The sequence below is a fragment of the Chelonus insularis genome, unplaced genomic scaffold (assembly GCF_013357705.1).
Source record: "Chelonus insularis isolate UGA/USDA-ARS -01 unplaced genomic scaffold, ASM1335770v1 contig_72_pilon, whole genome shotgun sequence".
NCBI classification, from domain to species: Eukaryota; Metazoa; Arthropoda; class Insecta; order Hymenoptera; family Braconidae; genus Chelonus; species Chelonus insularis.
In genome coordinates, this window is record NW_023276729.1 from 801,065 (window position 1) to 813,615 (window position 12,551).

At 32.8% G+C, this 12,551-nt stretch overlaps 1 protein-coding gene across 1 annotated transcript; it reads left to right on the top strand.

Moving 5' to 3' along the window:
• The first annotated feature begins 968 nt into the window (after nt 1-968).
• LOC118071101 (protein ANTAGONIST OF LIKE HETEROCHROMATIN PROTEIN 1-like) lies at nt 969-2,067 on the top strand. The gene is made up of 3 exons (XM_035090057.1): nt 969-991; nt 1,102-1,369; nt 1,684-2,067. Exons 1-3 carry the CDS (start codon nt 969-971, stop codon nt 2,065-2,067), a joined length of 675 nt encoding a protein of 224 aa, XP_034945948.1.
• Nucleotides 2,068-12,551: the final 10,484 nt, after the last annotated feature.

A 12,551-nucleotide genomic window follows, 5' to 3' on the forward strand; every position in this document is an offset into this window, starting at 1 on the left:
ATCATGAAATCTCATCGAAAACAACAACCTCTGCCTTCAGGGCTGCACAAAAATGTGCGCCACGTATTAATGATGACAATGATATTAACTAATAACTTGGTGTGACTTTTATTATAAATGGGTTTCAATATTTTGAGCATAATTGCAATTTCATGCTTTTAGAAAATCTTAACAGTTACCCTAAGTTATTAGTTGTTATGTCGATTGTGTTATAAAATGTACTGAATTTTTTTCAAAAAAACAATTCATCTCAAATATTGTTGATTCTTAGATATAAATAATTCGCGTGTTATTATTTTATGTCATTCTGTAATTATATCAATGTCATTGTTAATATTTGGCGCGCATTTATGGGTAGCCCTAAAGGAGAGGGCTGTTCTTGATGATATAGCGTCTGTTCCTAAACTTCGCCAGTATTACTGGCCAGTATGATTTGACGTCATCAGTCGCCACCATACTGCTGTCGCGTTCCAAAACGTACTGACCAGTGTAATCATTTCACGCCATATTGAAAACTTGTGTTTTGTAACTCCAAAAAGCAATTAACTTTTTTAACTCTAAAAAGCAGTGTTAACTCTTATTAATCGTTATGGAGTATTTAGGAGTGACTATGGTTTGTCGTGTGGCAGTAGAAGTTATGTGTGAACCTTCTGATAGTGATTCTAATGATGATGATGTTCTTGTGAGCTGTTTTGGTGGTAATCAACAGGGAGAATGAATCCTCAGAGTATTAGGTTATATTGAAAACATTGTACCTCTTATGTCTGATGATACATTCAAGAGTCACTTTCGGTAAATTTTTAGCAAATATGTAAGATTTTCCTATATCACATCTTATTATTAATTCCAGAGTGAAACGTAGCACTGTCAATTACCTGATAAATCTACTTGGGCCAGATTTGAGGAATGACAATATGGGTAGAGATTCAATTCCTGTTTACAAGCAGGTTTTACTAGTTCTTTGAACAATGGCAACTCCTGATTCATATCGGTATGATGTCTCTTCAAGTTTATAAATTTTAATTGATTCATTAATGAATTACTTGCATAAATGTTAATATTAGTTTTATTTCTTTTTTATTGAAAAACTCCATTTTTTAGATCAGTATGCGACCGTTTCGACGTTGGTAAAGGGACAGCTTGGCGAACTGTTTGGAAATTTGTAAGCGCCTTATACAAATACCTACCGACATTTATCACGTGGCCTACTCAGGCTGAAGCAGCAAGAACAGCAGCCTATATTGAAAATAGATACAGATTTCCTGGAGTGATAGGAGCAGTCGATGGCATGCATGTCAAAATTTGTAAACCACAAATCAATGCGTGTAATTACATAAATCGTAAAGGGCAATATTCGATACAGACGCAGGTGGGCGAAGAAACAATGACATTTCTAACCAATTGTGTGTATATGTCACTATTTTTTCTACATGGGAAAAAGTAAACAGAACTTAATATTGTGCTTCAAAATAATCTCTTAATTTAATAACGATTTTTACAAGAATGGACTGGTTACTGAGTCTAATTTTTGGAGTTGTTGTTATGGATAGTTATCAGTACTGGGCTCACAAGAATCATTTACATATGTTTGAATTAATTTTTATGGAAATAATTTTTTCATTGACAGATTATTATTTAGCCCATGAGTCGTGTTTTCTTCATGTCATGTATTTTAATTTATAGGTTACATGTGATCACACTTTGAAGTTTACTCATGTGTACTCTGGTGAAGTTGGCTCTGTTCACGATTTCCGATTTTTTGGACTATCGGGTTTACAGAGTTTATGTACTCCTGCCAATTTCCCTGGAAATACCCACTTATTAGCTGACAAAGCTTATAATTTGCAGCCGTGTGTCATGGTTCCATATAAGAATAATCATCATTTGGGTGCTGCTGAAATTAATTATAATAGAAGTCACTCGTCGTCAAGAATGATGGTTGAACGAGCTATTGGAATGTTGAAAGGACGATTCCGTAGCTTATTAGACAAACTTCCTATTAAACGAACTGATTTAATCCCTTATTATATTGTATCATGCTGTATTTTACACAATATTTGTATTTAACAGAATGATCTAATTATTATTACAATTATTATTAACGGAAATGTCGGGGCCCAACAAAATGTTGGACAACCAGTAGTAGTAACAAATAGAATGCGAATTGAGGGGCACCTTAAACGATTACGAATAAAAAATGCATTGTAATTGTAAAACATTTTCATAAAAATCGTATCAAGTTAAATAATCAAATATCATTGCTAATAATGTGTATTTTAGTAAGTTTGTATACAATCAATGCATGTCAAGAATAAGTCATATGGATTATTTTTATTTTCTACAAATAGAATGTAATCAATGTGTAGATATGTATGTATTAATCATGAATATAAAATATATATTTTTTCATCTAACAAATAAAAAAAAAATAGAGAGTGACTCACTGGAGAAGCTTGCATTTCAAACTATGTTTAAGTCCTTGATAGAAAAATTAAACAAATTATAATTATTTATTATTGGACATAAATAGATTTTATTTATCTTATGGATGAAAAAAACAATATAACAGATTTTTTAGAACTTAAATTACTTATAAGTTTACATGAATATATTTGAGTTGACGATTCAATAATAAGTGCTAAGATATGTACTAAAATATCACATATTCTTTCATATAACACATTTAAAGAAAACAACACAGGAACTGACTCGATGGAGAAGCCTCCATTTAAAGTTATGTTTATGTCCTTAATTATGAAACGTAAAGAAAATTACATGAAACATTTAAAATAAATTAATTGACACGAAACTTTTAGATTACTTAGAATACTAAAATGACTGATCCGTGCTTGAATCGTCTTTATTCTCCATCTTCGTTACTTTTGCAGCAACCAAAATATTAAAATTTTCTGCCATCGATGCTACTGAATCATGGAGGCGATCTATTCGAGCCATTTTTTCTTGATGTCTTGAAGCGTCGGTTTCTTTTTTTAATTTATGCGCGGTAACCCACTTATGAAAGAATTCTGCTATCATATTCAGCCGTTTTAAGCTGGCTGATAAAGTCGAAACTTCTATTAAAATAAAAATATATATATATATATATATATATATATATATATATATATATATATATATATATATATATATATATATATATATATATATATATATATATATATACATTGGAGTTCTTAAATTCTAAATATTTTATTTATTACCTAGATTTCCTTGAACATTATTGCCTGCTCTGGACAGTGGCTTCGCTCAAGCTTTTCTGTTAAATATTTTATTCATCCCCTGTAACAATACTACATACTCTAAGAATTGATCACCTCAATCAAACTCTAATATAAAAAATGTTTAATGTGGTACGCACATCAAAATAGGACCATTTAACAGCAGCATTTCCGGATTGTTTCGCTTGATCTAAATTCTCCTTGTATGTTCGCTTAAGCTTATTCATTTTCGACACGAATTTTTATAGGCTATATGTCTTCTTTTATGTTTAGCCAAGATGTTATTAATTTCCATATAAACTCGTTGCAATGCTGCGGTTATGTCGTTTTTGTGGACAAGTAAATTAACCCGTTCTTTCTGATAACACTCTATCAATAGATATGTTTCTTCCTCTGTCCAGGTATGAATTGAACCTGAAAATATATATAAAATTGAAGAAAGTCTTTTTACTTCAATATTGCATGGAAAAGTTATCATACAACAGAAAAACTTACTGTCATCCACATTTGAAATATTTTCTTTATCAGATGACTGAAACAAACTATTAGTTGTTTCTGAGAACAAGTACCACTAGTCAATGGATCAGGATCATCATTTCCATGATCTGGATGTGCAGCAAGGTCTTTTTCATTTGGTGCTTCTTTTACATTACTTGTTGTACTGGTAATGTAGAAATTTTTGCCTGTAAATATTTATAATAAATAAGTAATCGTTAGAAGAAGCAGATAATGAAGAAAAATAGGAAAAATTTATGTTACCTGTCTTAATAGTTTCTACTAACACATCAGCTGCATACTTTACATCTGAAATGTATTGAGGAAGGTCAATTTTTAGTTTAATAGCATGATAATTTGTTAACTTACCTGTTGTAGCCTTCTCATAAACCTCAGGCGTAACAAAAAGATTGTAACACAAATTTTCATTATCGTCTATTAACTGTAACACTTTTAGTTCAGACATCTTTTTAAATAATCTAAACTGGTTACCGGAATAACCACGAGTAACAATAAACAGCATTGACAAATTGCGGTAATTTCATGCGATGGCATGCCAGTATAATATAGCGTTCAGAAATGACGTCACTCCCTACTGGCTAGTATACTGTTTTAGTTTAGGAACAGACGCATACTATAGATATCAAAGAACTCTTTTTGATAATAGCAATTCAACTATTGATAAACAATCAAAAACTGAACTCATGCAAGGTTTTTGAGTTTATGTAACGAGAATGTTTTTTCGATCGGACCAATGATATGTAATTATACACATTATGCAGACAAAGTTGCGGAAATCAGCTCGAATATATTTAAATGAAACCAATAGGATACTTTTCCGTTCACTGAAACAATGATACTTACTATTTTATATGAATAGGTACGGTCTCTACTTGTTACTAAATTTGTTGTAAACATGGAAAAAACCGATCTATGAACAGAAAACTCCTTTTTTAGCTGATAAAAATTTTATAGACCAATAGTAGATATACAAGAGGGATTCTTGACCAATCTACAATATCGACCGAGTGAAATTTTAGATTTTGATCCTCGCTAAACTTTACCGACTGCAAAAATTAAATTACCAATAGCGATGATGGTTCTGTTTTACCGACCGCGGTATATTTAATCAACATCTGTCGATAATTATTAATTATAGAGTTTCATTATCAGTCAGTCCTATTTGTTTACAAAAACATTAGCAAATGTATAAAAAAAATGCGAAATTGAATGTCATATACTTTAACATAAACATAGGATGAACAAAATATAATTTTTGCTTAATAATTCTTAAGTTAACATTGGATTGTTAAATGAATAATTTATTTAACAATTTCTGAGTTTTTGATGTATCATATTCTGTGGGTGAGGTATAAACCTCTACAGAAGAACCCCCCTCCAAATTCCATTATTTTCGCTCTATCTCTAAACGTTCTCGAGATATGGCCATTTGTTTATAAAAACATTATAGTCTAGTTGCCGTAAATTTAAGCATTATGCTAACGTGCAATAATTATAGAATAACAATAAAAAATTTTTGGTAACGTATTCTTGTAGAGGATGATGGGGAGAATATTTGTGCAAATTTTTATTACTCGGAAACAAAAATTACTATTGTTTATCGAGTGTCAAAGTTTGGCTAATTGCGATTTTCCACCTTTCACCACTTCCGTAGCGAGAACGGTAAGGAATATAAAAAAAAAGTTTACATCTTTTTCGTAGAGAATCGAATTCTCTACAAAAAAGTCGCCAACAGCACCCATCTATCGTTAACAGGTGAAAATGTACAGCGCTGCGAAGGCGCGCGGGAAATCGAGAATTTTGGGCGCTCCGGCAGAAAATGAAACTCAAATTTGAGATTGGTGATAAAGTGTGCATACGTTTATATATGCATGTCTTTGGGAAGGGTTACATCCCCAATTGGACAACTAAAATCTTTAATGTAAGTCAAGTATTGAAAATTAATCTGGTAACCTATAAGTTTGTCAACTGCCAAGATCAACCGATTGAAGAAGGTTTCTATCAAGAAGAATTAACTAAAGTACAATACACTGAAATTTATTAGGTGAAAAAAGTTCTGAAAAAATGCGGTAATCAAGCTTTTGTCACCAAGTCAGAATTTGATAAATCACGCAACAGTTGAACTTACAGAAAGGATTTATAATGCCTTCAACTGATGAGTTAGAAACAATGACAGCCAAATTATCTCTAGCTAGGGATCTAGAAGTAATGACAGACGAATGTATAGTAGAAGTCCACGAGCAGGATGGAAAGCCACTATGCTAGTATGCATTAATTTTAGAAGAGATAAAAGAATTTTTATTAAGACAGTTTATCGTAGGGATTAACGAGAAGAGCATTTGTGCTGAATGTTATCGTTTGAAAATGATTTTCACTATTGTTTATTAACAGTTGAAATTCGGCAAAGTGCTTTTTTTACCTTTCACTGTCGTAAAGGATAGGTAGTTCCGCACAAAATGATAGTGATCATGTATTAATCGTCGTATTTTTTCATGAGAATCACAAAAACGGCCCTTTTTTGTTAAATTATCACGCTCCAAATCTCGGTAAATAAACGCCTCACACTGCCGTAAATTTTTTACACTTAAGTCAGTCAAGAAATGATTAAATTCTTGCTGATATTTCAGTACAGTTTGTTCATCACAGAAAATATTGAGCGTTAGCCATATACACTGCACGATGTACTTTATAAATTTAAGAAAACTGTTAATCACAAATTGAAACATGTTTAAATAGCAGTTTTATTCCTTTGACCTCAATGGAAGCGTATTCTCTACTAATGCTCTGCTTTATATTAATTTATCATCAAGAAAAAATTCATGCTGTTCAGAGCTCTTCCTAAGAGATCATATGACGATGATGATAAGGCCTATGTTGACCGTCAACAAAAAGATGCTGAAGGCCATGCAATGTTGTACATCTCTTAAAACTTTTATAACCTGAAAATAGTAGTCATTTATTAAGGCCAATTATAATTATGGATACACGCTGGAAACATCCTTGGACTTCAATTATTTTGGTTCTACAGGTTGTACAAATTGTTTTCGTAAAAAGATTCATTCGTACTATACATCACATGAGTAATACACGTTTCTCAAAAATAATATTTTATTATGCTGAATGACGAAAAGGTTATAATAATTATCCAAATTTTTCTTTTCTCGAATCTAAAGAAGGATTACCGGCTAGCAACGATTATACGGCTGATCACACACCGAAATTAATTATTATTGACGACCTTATGCGCGAATCATCAAGCAGTACAATTATTGATAGTCATTATCGTAATTTAAGTGTTATATTTATAACGCAAAACTTATTTCATCAAGAACGAAGACAACATGAAATTTGTTTGAATGCTAACTACATTGTAATTTTTAAAAATCCCCGTGATCGATTACAGATCCAGCATTTAGATCGACAAGTGTGCCCAGAAAATACCAGCCTTTTTCAAGAAATATATTATGATGCAACAGCTCAACCACATGTTTACCTATTGCTAGGTTTGAAACAGTCAACGCCTGACAATTGTCAATTCCGCACGTGTATTTTTCCAGAGAACCCGAAGCACTACGTTTATGTACAGTGCAAACCTATGAATAAGAACACACATAATAACAATTTACTAGTTTTCAAGCAGTGATGGCGGTAAACGCATCACGCAAGAAACAAGCAACAATACTTAGTGCTTCATTTTATCTAAGCAAAGAACAATGAGCGGCTATATTATGGAAAGCTGATCCTCAGTCATTGACAGCGCCTCAAAATCGTAAATTGAAACGACACGCGTCTCTCTTACGACAATTAGCTTTGCGTGAAAGTACTAAGGGGAAAAAACAGATCATTTTACAAACAGAGGCTGGTTTTTTTACCGGTTCTTTTAGCTCCTATTCTAGGCAGCTTAATATCAAAGTTGATTAACGGCTAAGAACAGAATATGGTGAAAAAATGATTCCATATTAACACATCTCGGTCAAGAAATAAATGAAATATTATACTTTATAACTTATCAAAATGAACGTGAAAAGTTAAATGTTTATTCACAAGTGCTGAAAAGGTATTTGCTTCTGATCGAAAATGAAAGTCATCCTGCGGTAAGTCAGCATTTGACCCAAAACGCCAATGCAGAATCGGAGTCATATGGTAACGTAACAGTGGAATCAATATGCATATCACCTAATCATAATATTGATCAATCTGTTATTGATAGTGTGCCAAAGAAATTCCAGTCAAAAGCAAAACTTCTCTGTAGACGCTTAAAAAACATGCCTGATTATATTATCTCATGGGATAACTCAGGTCTTGTTAGTATTGAGGGGCCAGTTATACCAGGATCTAATATTATAGATCTACTGAATAATGCCATGAGAGCTAGAAAAAATGAATATGCTATAGGAAGAGACCAGTTTGTACATGTTATTCATAACGGCTACGTGTCACAGGAGTACATAGGAAATAGAGAGTTATTTGATCCTGAAAAAGTAGAAACGTCCACGCCGACAGGTGTATCCCGAAGATAACGGCTCATTATACCGGATAAAATAGCTGAAAGCTCTTCATCAATGAAATCACAAAGCGAGTCAGAGCCCCCTGATGCTGTTGACTTTTTGAGTACTCGTAGCAGTAAATCTCGAATAGGTTCAGGAGTTTCAAAGTGAAGGTATAAAAATAAATGGTTAAAATTTTCGTTTAAGTAATAGCCTCTCTCAAAAAGATATATTATAGTCCTGAACATCGAGCAGGTTTTGCTGGTGCAAATTAATTGCTAAATTATACACAAAACATACACAGGGATAATGTGAAAAACGACTAGAAAATCGAGATGCTTACACGTTACACCGTCCAACGAGGCGGCGTTTTTCAACGCGCACATATAATGTTTCGCATGTTGACGATGTTTGGAAAGCAGATTCACTTGATCTACGTAATATTGCTACTTATAATTATAACATTGAATATTTATTAATTGTTATTGATGTTTTGAATAAATTTGTACAGGTTAAACCATTACTTCACAGAACAAGTTTTACTGTTGCTCAAACAATGGGGCGTATTTTTAGTCGTAGTAATAAAGGATTACCGCACATATTACAGACAAATCGTGTTAGAGAATTTTTGGGCTCTGAATTTTCAAAATTTTGAATGAAAAAATTTTAGAATTGTAAGAAATCCGCATGTTAAAGTAGCTATTGTCGAACGATTTAATCGTACTTTCAATGAGCAAATAGAGCGTTATTTTCATATACACATACAAAACGATACAAAAAACTGTCACTGCTTACAATAATACGAAACATAGTGCTACAAAACTTCCGCCTGTTGAAATCAATTTCGGCAATGAGTTTACAGCTTTTCTGAACATGAAACATAAATATGAGAACTATAAACGCTGTAAAAATCACCCAAAGAGCTTAAATAAATTGTTGGGATCTCGTTCTTGTCAGTAAAGCAAAAGCAGCTTTCACGAAAGGATATACAAGCGGTTGGAGTGAAGAAATTTTCAAAATTATTCGCATATCAACGTTCCGTCAACCATCCGTATACATACCTCAAGATGTTAATCATCAAGATATCGATGGTTTTTTCTATGCTGAAAAACTATTAAAAGTTGGTCGAAAATTGCAACAGCAAGAATAAAAATGGCTTTATAAAAAAACGAGTTTCACATAATATTACCTAGTAACAGTAGTATGCTTTATTTTCCCGATAATACAACAACGCACTTCATCACTCAGTTATCTTATCCTCTCACGTTAACTGGCGAGTGGGGCGTGTTTATTTACACTCATGCATAACGCTGATCTTTTAGATTTTTTTACAGCAAACGTACCTGATATTTATAATTTTGAGTATGCTGAAGATCATGCTTCCCGCTTGCCCCCGGGTGTGTATCAAAGATCCGATCATCTGATCACTGAATCGAATAAGCTCGTTATTATCAGCGAGCATATTAAATGGGTTGTAAATCCAGGCGGCTTCATAGAAGCTACAATGGTTTGCAAGAACAGCTGTGATGGTGCTCACCTAGTTCAATTATCGCCATATCTGTAACAGATCCTTAGATTTCCAGCTAAAGATAAACCTATATGATAACAGCTTCTCAAAAGTACTCCGCCAGCAAATATATATGCGTCTATACCGTGTAGCTTATTTGTTCACACAGATATTTGTGAAAATTATATAGCAGGCGATGTATAGACACCATTACTACGCATTGGGCCCTCTACATGCATAATTACACATATGGGGCAATGCGAATGAAATCGTATTCAACACTGCGCTATATCCCTCTTTTAAAGTCAGATATTCGTACAATATAAATAGATATAAGGGATAAATTTGGTCAAGCTATACCATTTGAACATGGCACGTTGACCGTAACGTTACATTTCAAAAAATTAAGAGGAGCAATTAAGAAATTGCCTGTAATATTCCACAAGACGTGTTAGGTCGTGGTGGATACAGTGGTATTAGTCAAATTTACATTGGAACACTTGATCAGCGTGGTCATGGCATCGGCAGTTTTTTAGGGGGCTTATTTAAATCTATGTTGCCTTTTCCAAAAAGTGGTGTAAAAATTATAGGTAAAGAAGCTTTGAAATCAGATTTGATATTGCCGACGATGTCCTTGATAACGGCGTATCATTCAAACAATCTGCTCGAGTTTGTTTACGAGAGTCTGGACGAAATTTAAAACGAAAAGCATCTGAAAAAATTGATGGCTTGATGAGCGGCTCGGGCTATATACTACTAGGTTCATCGCCAAATCAACAGTTGTCCCTTGACAGCCGCTTAGAGAAAATCAGTTCTCAGAAGGAAAGAAATCGCTGTCTAAGAAAAGTCAAAAAAGCGAAAAAACAGGTCCGTAAAAGAAGAGAAAAAAAGAGTAAAGTTCTTGCGGCAGATTATTGTAGTTTTGCTGGCTAAGTATATTTTTAATGAAGTAGAGCCATGTTGTTCAACAAAGAGCTCAGTATCAAGCTAATCGTTTGACGTGTAACACGTTTCAAGTATTAAGCATTATTTTGACTCTATCATCAATCTGTCAATCTATCATAGATGTGACAGATTTTTTCATTACCGAAATTGTTTTATTGTTGGGATTACATAGGGTATGCTTCAAAATAAATAGCACAGGCTCTTCGAAATAAAAATTTTTAAATTTCATTTCAACACCTTTTTCAGAAACTGAAATTCGCGTATCGCTCATACTGTTGCAATGTCTTTGATGCCTTTTGAATAAAGTTTCAACTTAAAAGTGAGTAAGACATCGATCACATAAAATTATTCGACGCTTATGCTTAGAAAATTGACTTCTCACTAATCTTGAAAAATCCTTCATAAGGCAGAAGTAAAAAACTGGATTAATATTATTTCCATCATCTATTTTAACTCGGCTCTGCACCACTAACAAATAAATATATGGTTCATCTACTTCGTGATATTTACTTAAATACAATGGAACGATTTTACAGTCATTTTCTGAACCATACGTACAGTCTTACGAACCATACACATTTATTGCTAGATTACTAAGATGTTCGAATTTGGTAATATCATGTGGAGTGATGGAACAGTTGATTGATTGTCAATTATCAAATTGTTCAGCTGATAAAGGTTGATAACGATTGATGTTGACTTGCAGATATTCAATTTCTACAAGTGACCGACCAGAATCTCGTTTTTAAAAATCCTCGACTTTTGTTAGTAGTTTGTCAACATTTTTCAAGAAGAGTTTTGTTATTCTTGTTGATGGCAGAATTGGTTTATTTTTAACATTAAAGTACTTGATTCCTACAACTGTCTCATCATTCGTTTGACTACTGAATTTACAAGCAAGAACAAAGTTTACTTTCAATTTTCCCTAACTTGTCACTATATTTGTTAACTTTTCAGTAATCAACTCTCAATCAACGATTGAATGATTTACGAACTTTTAATGTAATGTTGCAAGTGCTGCAATTATAGATTGAATTCGTAATTTTTCCTCAACCGATAAACCACTCGATTGCAAATGTCTGTTTGAAGTAGTAACATTTTTGGTACTAATTCGTATCCATTCGTCAATAATTTCACTAGATTCACTATTCAAATATGGTAATAAAGCATAAGCCTCCTCCATCATTTGAATTAAATCGAAATAATATTGTAAAATATTTGTATGTCGCCATCTAATGACGATTAGACTAACGACAGTTTGTTAGTTAACGACGATTGCTTGACGATTAGATTGTTTGTAGGAACGAGGGTAGAGTTTGTTTATCTCCAGTTTTTGACTGAGACTTGAGTTGACCGCACGTATTCTTTCGTTTTAATTACTTGCTGTCAATCTCTAATGAACTTTTTCTTTATTCATTATTTTTCTGAAGTTGTTATTTGGACTTATTTTACAATATTTTAATGCTGTCATTTTTTCACGTTTACTAAGTAAACTTCGAAATTACAATGATCAAAAGCGAACGTCATAAGGCTTATATACCCATTAATGATTGAAATTCTTTAGATATTATATAACAGCTTCTGAGGATTTAAGAAAATCAAAAATAATTTATAAAAGTGCATCATTTGAAAGCTCTTCATACATTGACAAAATTTTGAGACCGTTCCAATGCTATATTCTGATATTCAACAATTCCAATGTTACATGGAATTATTGGAAACGTTTTTGCATAGTATTCAAAAAAAAAGTATCTGTTCTGACTTCGATGAGCTAATGAAGAAAAATAGATGAATTACAGGTAAACGGTTATCAGAAATAAATGTAGACTATATTTCCGTAGAAGAATTGGGTGCTAG